Raw genomic sequence first — 13,228 nt, forward strand, 5'->3', positions numbered from 1 at the left:
CAGCGACAGGCTAATCGGAACCTCCACTCACAAGGCAACGTAACGAAGTTCATAATTGTAAAGCTCGATCCACAACAAACGACTAAGGGTAGCAGCTGGCAATCATAAAGTCGAGCATGAGCCACATCCTCGTAACCTAAAACTGCCCTGAACCAAGCAACCTAAGCCCTGAAGCTCTCCTTAGGTGCTTCGGGAATGAACGACCAAACCACTTCCAATCTAACCAGCTTCGGATGGCGTCGAGAACGGTAAAAACGCACCCTCGCCTAGCTTCCTCGCAGCGCTACGATCCCAACTGTATCCCCGAACGGCTTCGCGGCGCGACGTCGGTGTCGAATCCGAGCTCCAACCGAACTCCTCCACGGTCGAACCAAGCTAGAGAGGGAGAGGGGAAGAAGGAGCAGCAAGAACACTCCCTCTCAAGCTCTCTACGCCTGTATATAGAAGTAGGGAGAGTGGGGTGATACAAACGAGGCTTGGAATTACCAAAAAGACCCTCTACCTACCCCTTTGTACCAGTACACGAGCTTCTGTACCGGTACAAGAGCCAACCCGCGAGCAGCTAAACCAGTGCACGCTGGTTGTACCGGTACAGCCACGCTGGTTGTACCGGTACAGCCACGCTGGTTGTACCGGTACAGCAAACAGAAAATTCTGCTATTTTGCAGAATTCCTCGCGGTAAGGTGCCCTCGCGTCGCACGGAGTCCGTTTTGCGTCTATTTGACACCAACGCGACTCAGACTTGTCCCGGCACTCTCCAGAGCTGCCGACAAGTCTCCACCACAGAACCGCAGGGATCTCACAATTAATTTTTCATAAAGTATTATTTTTTGACAAATCAAATATTGAAAAAATTATTTTCAGCCTAAAAAGTGTTTTCTCATAATTTTTACGAGGAACCAAACACATCCTTAATGAAAAAAAAATCATCGAATTCCTGAAAAAATAAATCACTTGCAAAAGTACTTCATGAAAGTTCTCTTTGCCGTTATTAATAGAATGAACATTATAATCTAATTATCTTATGGCATTCGCAAAATTTTATAGAAATTTATAAAGAATTTTCTCTAGCATGCAAGCACACGAGTAGACCTTAGGTTTTGATCATCTAAATGCAACCCAAAGTTTAATTAGTTCATGCTGAGGAGAGAAAATTGAGGTTGAGATTGTTGTTACCTCGAGGAGATAGTAGATGCGTGAGATTGAGGGCGGCGTCACCAACGGAACGCTAGGTGAAGGTTGAGGCCGGCCACTATTACGGCTATTTTGATGGGCAACTTCCACAGCAATATGCGATGATCGGTGGATCAAGAATGGATTGAGAAGTGGAGGATGCGAACAGGTTCTTTTTCTTTTATGGAGGAGCAAGAGTATGAAGAAGCAGGAGCGGGCAGAAAAAAAAAAGGAGGGAGAGATTTTTGCCTAAGATTTTTATTTTGAAAGTAAGATTTCTGACGGTGGAGGGAAAGACGAAAATACGCGATATTTCTTAAAATATAAGAAATAAGTCAGAGTATTTTTTTATGGACAAAATATAATATGGTCATAAATATAGAGTTAAATATTACTGCTAAAATTAGCTGTTTTCAAGATTTTTTTGCAATTAATATACATAAATTTAGGATTCGTTTGGATCAAAATAGAAATTAGAATCAGAATAGAATTCAGAGATGGACCAGAATTAGAAACAAAATAGTAAAACCATCTACCATGTTTGGTTTAGAATAAAAATCGAAATCAAATGGCTGATTTTCATTTTTATAGAATTTAAAATCAAGTTCGCAACTCAAACGATAGAATTAAATTTATAATTTAAGTCCATAATAAAAATTAAATATTAAATATTTACATCAAAAATTTAAAATAATAAGTAAAAATTTCAAATACAAATTTTTAAAAATTAAAATTTGAAACTGAGTGAATAATTCAACAGACAAAACTAATTTTTTGTTTGATTCAAATTTATACTTGAAATTACAATTTAAATTTCAATTCAAGTCTATAAAATTTAATTTATAAAATTTACAATATAAAATTTAAAAATAAAATTTAAATTTAAAATTTATTTATCAATTGCTTGATTGAATTTTAATTTTACTTTAAGTTCAAGTTAAAATATAAATGTCACGCCCCGGGACCGATTTTAAAAGCCTTTTGAAAACAGAGTTGCGGAAAGCGTGCCATTTTTTTTTTTTTTTTTCAACCTGGCCCACGTGACGTACAGACCCGCCACAAATACAAAGTTCCTCTGTCNATCTATAATATAATCAAAAAGTATATGTAGTATTTTCTATTTTATCGAATTTTTAATAAGAATGATCGAACACCGGAACACCTTACGTACTATAAGGAAGAGGATTATAAACTCCGGAAAATGGATAACTAAGATGATTACGAAAGTAACAGTAGTAAAGTAACACGTATAGAAGTATGAAAACAAAGTATAGACGATTAAGAAGAACGTAATGTGCAAAGAGGAGGAGCCGAAGAAAAACCAGAGTTTTTCGTAAGCTTATATTAGTCGTGCTCAACAGAAACTAAAAGCTTTAAGTAGGCCTTATCCTGGGTTGGGTACTGTTACTTCATCACATGCAAAAAGAAATTAATCGTTTCTATTTTCCAGTAAAGCCCTACCTGAAAAAACACGTTGAAGTCCTATATTACCTCGGTTTAGAGGTTATAAAAAGACATTTTTCATTCTTTTGATTTAACTGATTGACTTTGTAAAAAGTATTTTACATTTTAAACAGATTTACATTTCCGTATGTTAATAAAAACTCGTTTTGAGTAAATGTCCGAACGGTAAGAAGAAGCACACACACATTCCTGACTCTAAAAACTGTCACGATGATTTGAGAGACAACTACTACAAATACACACATTAAATTAATGTATTCGTGAGCAGTTCAAAGCCCGCTTTTACTCGATTTTACCTCTTCTATGCGCTGAAAATCAAAAGTGAATTCACTTATCATTGAGGTCAAAAAGCCCTTCGGTGCCTCATCTCAACCGAACACCGCGCGTAGCCTGAGGCAAGTATAGTCAGGTTATCGAGCAAAGCTGGCTAAGTCGACAAGACCTTGATCATCGCGACTACCTAAAACTCAAACTACGTGCCTAAGGCTCTTTTAGGTTTTTATGTACAAAATATACATAAACACACACACAAAGGAAGATAACCTTCTTCCAACCTAAAACAACACTTAGGCACCAGCTAGCTCTACTTAGCTTTCACATCGAAACAACAGAGACTCCACGACTAGCGTGACCACGTTAGGTAAACGTTTAGACTGCCTGCCTAGACTCCTCTAGCGCGCAACTAGCTCCTCTCCAGCCACTACCGTTTTGCCATTAAAGCGTTTTCAACGCTGTAAAATACATGGCAAAGTGCACTTTAACGTGCACCTCCCCAAATACGTGCAAAATAAGCACGCCACTCCCTGATCTTAATTTACCAACTCAGAACCTCCTGAAAAGCCGTTCAAATGTGAATGTAAATATCCAACTACAATCTAAAAAACGAACCTTTGGGATTGGGATCCAGCAAGGACGATCGGGATCAGGTGGTCGGCGGAGTCGGTAGAGGACGGGAGGGGCACGCGTACGAGGCCGGCGGCCGCTCGAGGAGGCCGGCGACCTTTAGGGACGTAGTGGAGAGAGGGAGAGGGAAAACCGGTTGGGGAAGTGGCGTAACACCAAACGCCTGGGACCATCGGTGGATCGAGCTCGTGGAAACAGGGGACCGGCACCGGGTCGGAAGCCGCTGAGGGGAGCAGCGGTGGCAGCAGGGACGCGTGGCGGCGGCGGCGGGTCTGTCCGACGCCGGTCTAGAACCGTCTAGACCGGGTCCTCGAAATCGAGGGACGATCGTGACGGCGGCGGTGGAACCCTGCCGGCTCTGTGGGAAGGAGCCTCGGGGCCGCTGGAGGCGGCGGCCGGGGTGGCAGTCGCGTGCGGCGGCCTCGGCGGGGTCGAGAGACGCCGGTGGAAGTACGTGGATCCGGCTCGAACCCAGTAGAAACGTAGGCGCGCGGCGGTGGCGAGGGATAGCCGGCGCGGCGGGAGACCGCTGGAGGCCGCTGGAGCGCGCGCGGAGGGGCGGCAGGGGCGTGCGGTGGCCGGCGGTGGGCTCGAGAGACGCCGGCAGGGCTCGCGTACGCCCGTTACACAGTGCGGGGCCCTGGCCGCCTCCGGGAGGGCCATCGCACGGGTCTGGGTGGTATACAGATGTGTATATTCCGCAGATGTTATTTTCGCCTTCATTTCCGTTCGTCATCTTGTTCATCTTCTTCACTTTACTGATTGTTGATTACTATAGTCTCGCTCATTTCAAGATTGTAAATGTGGTTATCATTATCTTGTATTGATTGTGTACTTTCATTTGTATTCAATATGTCATAGTCGGAGATTATGTTTATACCACCAATGATTATGTGACCATCTTGAGAGTTGGAGAGGTTTTATTTTGTGTTACTCTCCATCTGGTGGATCGCTTAGCAGGAGCTTCCTTCGATCGAGCTTTGTTGAGGGAAGGGCGCCAGGGACCGGAGTGGGACTCACCTTCCGAGACTTTTGTAGCTCTTTTTCTCCCGCACTCTTGATATTAAATATCAAGGGTCANCCGTTAATGACTGGAGTCGAGTACGAGGTGATCCGGGGTTTTTATTCCCATTCGTTGCTATTATTATTACTCGTTATTTTTCCTCGTACATTATTTGACGACTTTCTCTCTTGTATTCATTTTTACGATATGATGATATAGGGAGTATTCGTGCTACAGTTTGACAACATGTAGATAAGGTAGTATTCCTTTTCATTGGTTACCGTTATCAAATGACAATGTTGGGAAATTAGTATGTACTACATATTCGAGATAGTACCGTTGGTTCGTATGACACTACTTTATCTATTGACAGTTCATATGATGTACAGAGTTGTGATACGATTTTCGTATATTTACATTGAGTTGATGATTGGGATAGATCATCACTTCTTTCTCCTCTAATCTAGAGTGGCACCGCTCTTCCTCATGATGGATCACCTCCTAATAATGGGGCAAGCTCTTCTCACTCTAGTTATGAAGCACCACCAACTCAGGTATTGTCACGCCCCGGGGCCGATTTTAAAAGCCTTTTAAAAACAGAGTTGCGGAAAACGTGCCATTTTTTTTTTCTTTTTTTTTTCAACCTGGCCCACGTGACGTACAGACCCGCCACAAATACAAAGTTCCTCTGTCCACTCGGGCAGAGTCTCCTTTGTATTTGCACGGCGTACCAACGGATACAACAGGATCACAACCACAACCTACAATTACCAATTAACAACCAAAATGATATGCATTTTTATACAGCTAACAATCCTTAGAGATGATGCATGCCTCTAAGCACTCCTTAGGCGTTGGATGATGCAATGCACAGTATAATAATCATCCTATTTAAAAGTGCTCCCCACACGGAAGCTTTTATTTTTAAACTCTAATTCATTCATTCATAAAAACCATTCGAAAACCTTTTTAAAACTGTCTCCCACACGGAAACTCTATTTTGAAAACCAGCTACCTCGAGGGGTAGAAATCCACAAAGCGTATAAATCCAATCTGAAACCAAAGATCCAAAACCACATATCTGAAAACTCCAATCTCATGTATAATAAAACATCCATAATCTTATGCATACGAGGAAAACCAACTCATTCAAACAATCATAAGATCATCTAATCATGCATAACGGAAATCACAACATTCAAACATCTAACTGAACCATTTATTTAAATGACTACTAAAGGCGGGAAAGAAATACAACCAGGGTGGCGATCGCTATACCAGACTAGCTAGATCGTCCTCTCGTCGAGCCCAAAATCCAACTCCTCGTCTATGTCACCTGGAGGGGGGGAATGGGGGGTGAGAAACCGCAACCATGGTTTTCTCAGTGGGTACGACAGAGCCACGAAGGCAAGTCGTAATCACCGGAAACCAAAGGAGATAGATAAACGAGTATATATCTGTAAGCTGATATGAAATAGAACTACAGTAGCTACAACAGATAAATAGGAAGCAATAAATAAACCTGCTACTGTATAGAAAATAATGCAAAGGATGCCTCAATGTACTGAACCAGAAACTGTACCCAATCTGTGCCTGCTGTATCGGTCCGCAGACCTCAAGCGCTGCCTGTCACTAACTGCACCGACCTGATCCATCCGCCCCGCAGGACGACCTATCCGGATAAGTACACCTCCTATCGGTGGCCAAACCGATCCGGTGTCATGAATACCCCCAAGTGCTGTGACTAAGTCATGCTGGTATGCTCAAACAAAAACAAACCCGGCTAAAGCCGGTGCCTAGGCCGAAGCCAACAACGAGGGCGTACAATGCCAAACTGAAATAGAAGCTAGGGCGTACAACGCCGAACCTCGATCAACCATATCGAAACACACGACAAGAGAGTCGATGTGTTGCCTGGACCCATGGTCCACAGAGATACTGAAATACAAATGCAACCTGCTCTACATGTCTATCCACAACTATACAATGCAATCAAGGGGTGCGATAACCAAACGATAACAAGCAATGACATGTAGAGTCTAAATACAGGAATAGGAAAACAGGAGAAGGAAGTGAAACGCTCTCACCGACTACCAGCTCGAAGCACCCACCTGTCACTGTCGCGTCGGAACACTGGGTACGCACAGAGTCTACCGGACCTAAGAAGATCCACCGAGTCAGTATCCAAACCACTAACCCAAAGCACGAGACTCACAAACCCCCACACAAGATCCCCGTAATCGGTTTCCCAAAACCGATTACCGCAACTCACCGGAAGTCCCGAAAATCACACCGGGACGCCGTCGGGACCCACTAAGTGTCCCGAACTCACCGACTCGTGCCACGAGTCACCCGCTGCCCCAAAGCACTCCAATTTGGATGCCTTGGCAGCGAACACGAGGTAACACAACAATACGATCATCGCCGGATAATCGTACGAATCCGTAGTGCGCAACTAGCTCCTCTCCAGCCATCACCGTTTTACCATAAAAGCGCTTTCAGCGCTATAAAATACATGGCAAAACGCACTCTAGCGTGCACCTCCCAGCAAGAACGCAAAATCAGCATAACACTCCTAGAGCCTAACTTTAATACTACAAACTCCCCGAAAGAACGCTCAACATGGAACAAATATATCACCAAGGATCCCAAAACTGGCACCATGGGATTGGGATCGGAACGGGATCGGGTCGGCGGAGGGAGAGGAAGGGGACGTGGACGACGCGCACGGGTCCGGCGGCGGCTGACTCGGGGCCGGCCGGTTGGCGGCGCGTCGGTGGTGAAGAGAGAAAGAGGTAGAGAAAGAGAGAGGGAGAGAGGAGAGCCCAACACACTTCCGGGCCCCGACGCAGAGGACGTCTGGGGGGGGGGGATCTGAAGTGGCACGAGGCCGTTGAGTAAGGGCGGCTGGCGGCGGCAGTGGACACGGCGGTGTCGGCGAGGTCGGCGAACGTCGTCGGGTCCGGCTCGAGTTCGGCTCGACCCAACGTCGGCGACGGGCGCGCGGCGGTGGCGGACTCTAGCGAAGGCGGCTGTAGGGGGCACGGGCCCGCGAGGAAGGGCGGCCAGCGGCGGCGGGGCTTCGCGGCGGCAGCGGCGGAGCCGGTCGGCACCGGCGGGGTCTGGGCGAGCCAGGCTCCGTTCGGGCGCCGGAGAGGGAGCGCAGCGGCGACGGGACCCGGTGGGGACACCGTGGAGGGGCTGGAGTCCGTCAGCCGGCGGAGACGGGGCTCGGCGGGGCTCGCGGCGACGGCGGCGCGCTCGGCGGACGTCGGGAGGTTGGGCTCGGGCTCGGCTTTGGCACACGCCGGAAAAGGAGCGCGGCGGCGGCGGGACTCGGAGGACACGGCGGGAGGGGGCTGGAGGACGTCGGCGGAGGCGGCAGGGCCTCGAGGGGCCGGCGGCGGCACCGTCGTCGTAGAGGACCTTGGGCACGGGATCGGGCACGCCCGAGTAGAACGGGGCGGCAGCGGCGGCGGCGAAGGTCCGCGACAGACTCCACTCGTGGAGTGAGGAGAGGAGGGGGCGCGGGTAGGGACCGGAGGCGCGCGCGGCGGCACGGCGGCCTTCGGCCGGCCTCGTTCGAACGAGGCCGGTTCGGGCTTTACCCCGAAAACACCCTACCGGATGACAAGACCCGAAGGGCTCGAAGGGGCTAGAGATGCCTTCCCTCGTGCTACTAGGACCGTTCAACGACTATTAGCACGAGTGGAACCAAAGATAGCCCTTCCGGGGCAAGGCGACAAAACCGCTACAGCGAGGCAAAGTCGGAAAAACCGACGACAAAGCCCAAACACGAATAAAAAAGCTGCTAGGCTCCGATAAGGCTACGGAGGCCTCCACTCGTGCCACTGGCGACCAGTCACGACTAGTGTTACGAGTGGAAGGGAACCTAGTCTTCACAGGCCAATCAAGACAAGCCGCGCTAGAAGGGACTGACGCGCGATAAGCGACTTGGAAGCCCAACGAGGGCGCGAAAGGTGTCGCTCGGCGACACGAGGCCTAGTACTCGTGCCTGAGGCCATGCAGCTCTGGACAGTCATATACAGAGACGCCTGAAACTTTCAGGAACCAAACGTACTTGCTCGGCGAACTAGCGAGTTTAATGTATTTTACTACTATAAAATACATTAATCTCCCAGAAAACACGTTAACACGAAACGCACCGATGACACCCGTCACACACCCTCAAACAATACTAGCGACCTGACTAACAGGTACCAGGCAATCGAAAGCGCCTTTAGCCATCCAGCTAAAGCTACGCAAAAAGCCGTTTTAAGCGGTTTTCTTGCGCCAAAGCCAAGCCTAAGAAAGGCTGCCACAAACCAACGAAGCACAAAACAGCGACTCGGAACAACAGACCAGTGGTAGCAGTAAAACACCCAAGCTACTACTATCCACTCGCTGCCTCCCAAGGCCACAGCTTTATCTGTGAAGGCCCTTGGNTTAGTTCCAGAACAGCTGAACCGGTCGAAACGAGCTATTGGACTGCTATGAACGGAGTCCGGTACGAGCCAGAAGCCAACTTCTCACCGCGGCTTCTCCGGAAAATCGAGTTACTATTCACTTTAAGTGAAACTTGGAAATCGCGTAGAATTTCCGTTTTAACTCGTTTTCGCCCGAAACTTGACGAGTGCTTTTGTAATTAAATTACACACAAAAACATCGTCAACTGAGAGTTTAGCTACACTGCAAAAATCTCAGTCCTTACAATAAAATTAGAAAATGAATTTCTAAATGTCAACTTATATTTTAACTTAAAATTAAAGTTAAAAAATTAAATTAAATTTCAAATAAAAAATATATAAAATATTTGAGATATTTTTTAAGTAAAAAATTCATTCTGATCTAAATAATAATGACAAAGCAAAAATAAGATACTAATTCTCTTAAAATTTATCAATATCACTTTTAGTGACCAAACTTAACTGCTGCCACAAATGTGCTCTACATTTATTACCACATATATGGCCACTAATGTAACCGACATGTTTTAATGGCAAAACTAAACTATTGCCACTATAATTAAATATACTAGAATACAATAGTGGCAAAATATAAAATTTTGTCACCAATACACTAAATATTTATATTAAAATAGAAAGTTACTAAATAAAGAGTACTTTTAGTGGCCAAATCTAAAATCCACCACTAACGATCTTTACATTTATTGGGAATAAGTCACCACAAAAATCACGTTCACTTTTTAGTGGCAACATTTAAATCTCGTCACTAAAAATAACCATACTTTGCGGCCATTTTCAAGAATTTTCTGCAATTAATATTCATAAATTCACGTTAAAATAAAATAGTGGCAAACTATTTTATTTTCGCACAAAAGTGAAATATTTAGATGCAATATCTAAATGGCCACAAATAATTGGCCACAAAAGAATGTTTTTCTTATAGTGAGTTTTTGCCAGGGAACATGCACCAATGATTGAAAAATGTGTATCAATAACTGAAGCTCATGCATTGACTGCAAAGTCCACAACAAAATGTGACGAAGATCTAGTTGCACCTCCTGACTATTATGAAAATTAAGATTTAGTCCTGCGTCTTTGTTATTTTGATTTCACTCTTTGAACTTAGTTTTATGATTTTGGAAATGTTGTGATGTGAACGTGTGTTGTTCGTATATTTAATAATATAACATTATTTAAATATGGAATTGCCAAGAATTCCTTTTTGCTCCTTGTGAGAGTTAACTATTTTAGATAAGTAATCTGTTTGATAGTCTTAAAATTAGTGTGCAGCTATGTATTAGCGAGGTATTTGTAGATTATTGCAAAAAAAGGCAAAATATTACAATTATTATACTTATAATATTAGTTTTTTAAAAAATGAACTTAGCGTGCTAGTAAATTTGACTTGCTGTTGTTGCAATAGATATTCTGTTATTACTTCTATTCCTTTTGCTGCAGCATTGATTCATTTCATTCTTTTCTAGTATCCTTCTTTTGATACAAATAATGTGGATTCTCTTTTTTTCGTAAGTACCCCATTCTCTCGTCTCAGAACTATTCTTTCTCCACTTTGACTCAATCAGTTAGATCTCTTTCGAGAAAGCGAAGAGAAAGAAGTCATGCATCAAAATAAAAGAACCTTTGCATAATCAACTACTGTTATGTTTTTTATTCCACACTCCTTTTTGGTATTATTTAAATATAGTGAGGCAACACGGATGACAATTACATAACCATTACAACTATTGTTTTCCCTCAGTAACTAACAAAGCAACTATTGAGGATATTATTACAGGAATTTATAAGTGGTTGCAAATGTTGGTCTGCTTTGACAAATTCTTCATCAATGTTTAACTCTTATTTTCTTCATGATTGTTGCTTTCTTTGTTGTTGTTTTGACTCCTAAGATGCCCCCATTCAAACAAAAAATTGTCATTGGTGTGTTTTTGTTACTTCTTCTTTCACTGCTATTTCCAGTATTGTTGCTTCATTCCTATCTGTTTGTCCCCTCTCCTTGTGAAAAAGTGGTTCTAATTCGCTATTGTTTCTGATTCCTTCGCTGCATCTATTCTTTATTTGTTGATTTTGAATGGTTGTTCTCGCTATCACACCTACCAGCCATTTCCTATATAATAAGATATCTATTTAGAGTTGTTGAAAACAGACATGGTTTGATACCTATCGCATTCCTTTAGTGTTAAAAATTGGGATGTTTTAAAAAGAAAAATACAATCTATTCTTCATACTTTTCATTCAAAGTCGAAAACTATAGAGACGCTCCTAATTAATTGTGAGCAGTGATGATACAAAGTGAGATAATATGACAAAAATTTGATGGACTAATGACAACTGTTGAACCAATTAATGTTTGAAGAATAACGAGTTATTGCAATAGAATATAAAAGTGTTTTACTTTCTGCAAAACAACTAATGAAAACATAAATATATGAGCTTAACTATTTCACCCGCAATACAACAAACAATCAAATCTTTGAGTCACGATAATCACGCAAAAATGAAGAATAAAAATAAGCTTTAAAATTAGAATCATAGTAAAGAAGCAAAACAACCATGGTGATTTATGAAAGAAGAAAAGATAGCAAAATTTATAATAGAAAAACCAAAGTTACATATTGAATATTACAAAAAGAAGTTGAAGCAAAGCAAAATTTAGTGCTTTGAAAGATAGGAAAAATATGTTACCCTCTAACATAATATATTAGAAGAAGAAGAATTAGCAGATATGACAAAAGTTGGCTATAATAATATCTACCTGCCGCATTGTGCGGGTCACTATACTGTTATTAATTTAAAGTCGATGCTTTTAATAAAACTGCATATAAGTTATTTGAGAAGCAAAGTTAAATCGTTCTATACATGGTCTTATCATTAGGTACCACATTTGCAATCCTTGTATTTTTTTTGTTTTGTTCAATACTTTTAATTGCGCAGATTTCAATAAAAAAGGTGCATGCTTCTAGTGTTATATAACTTTAAATGACGCTACTCACACACCTAATATATAGGTGTACATCTTATATTTGTCTTTGAAGGTTGGTATATATTCACTTTCTTGTAACATCAAATTTTTTAAAATACCAAATACGTGAAAGGTTTTATAAACTCTTAGATGTGAGGGTTGTAAAATGTACACCCTTGTAAGGGTCTAGCATAATTCTGTAACTTTTCGAAAAAATATACAAAGACCCCATGAACTTTAGCTTTTTTGTAAACAGACATAAAATTTCAATTTTGGCAATTTGCTCCCTTAAACTTTATCAAATAGTTTAAATAAAAACATATAGAACTTACCTGAACCATGAACAATTTTGACCTAGCTATCAACATTTCAATTTATTTACTTAAGTCATGTTAACGGAATTTTGACTTCAAAATTTAAGCTAATTACTTATTTTAATGAATTTATAGCTGTGAGAATTGCATGAGATATAATAACTAAACTTGTAAAAATAAACAATGCATTCAAATTTTAAAATCAAAGAGCCGTTGAGTGATTCAAATTAAATAAATTGAAAAGTTGGATAATAAAATCAAAATGTGAAAGGCTGGGTAGCCTATTCAAAATGGTAATAGTTCAAATAACTTTTGTATGTTTTTAGCAATCATTTAATACACCTCTCTCTCTTTAAATTAAAGTTGATTATATAATCATTTTTGTCGTATACTGTACATATAGTTTTATAAAGCTTCAAAACACAAAAAAAAAAATAATTCGTTGTGTTCTAACATCGAGAAAATAAAAATTGATGTTTGGTTCAACCATTTTTTCAATCGTTTGTANTTTTGTATGTTTTTAGCAATCATTTAATACACCTCTCTCTCTTTAAATTAAAGTTGATTATATAATCATTTTTGTCGTATACTGTACATATAGTTTTATAAAGCTTCAAAACACAAAAAAAAAAATAATTCGTTGTGTTCTAACATCGAGAAAATAAAAATTGATGTTTGGTTCAACCATTTTTTCAATCGTTTGTAAAATGTCACGCCTCGAACTCGGTCCAATTTGGCCGGTTCGGACCCATCGAACAGACGCCGAACGGACAGAGCCTTCCCTGTCCGCCCAAGGCCCAACAACAAGTATCAATAGAGTAAAATTTGCACATGCGGAAGCAAACATGATAGTTTGCACGAGGGCAAGCAATAGCCAAAGTGAAAGCACTAAACAAAACATCACAAGTAATATGATTAAATTTA

At 41.9% G+C, this 13,228-nt stretch overlaps 1 protein-coding gene across 1 annotated transcript; it reads right to left on the bottom strand.

The window, feature by feature from the left end:
* Positions 7,181–8,792, bottom strand: LOC109727373 (vegetative cell wall protein gp1-like). The gene is made up of 2 exons (XM_020257480.1): positions 8,766–8,792; positions 7,181–8,164 (listed from the first exon to the last, which is right to left on the bottom strand). The coding sequence occupies exons 1-2, from the start codon at positions 8,790–8,792 to the stop codon at positions 7,181–7,183; spliced, it is 1,011 nt and encodes a 336-aa protein (XP_020113069.1).

This window comes from Ananas comosus, linkage group 2, assembly GCF_001540865.1.
Source record: "Ananas comosus cultivar F153 linkage group 2, ASM154086v1, whole genome shotgun sequence".
Classification (NCBI taxonomy): domain Eukaryota; kingdom Viridiplantae; phylum Streptophyta; class Magnoliopsida; order Poales; family Bromeliaceae; genus Ananas; species Ananas comosus.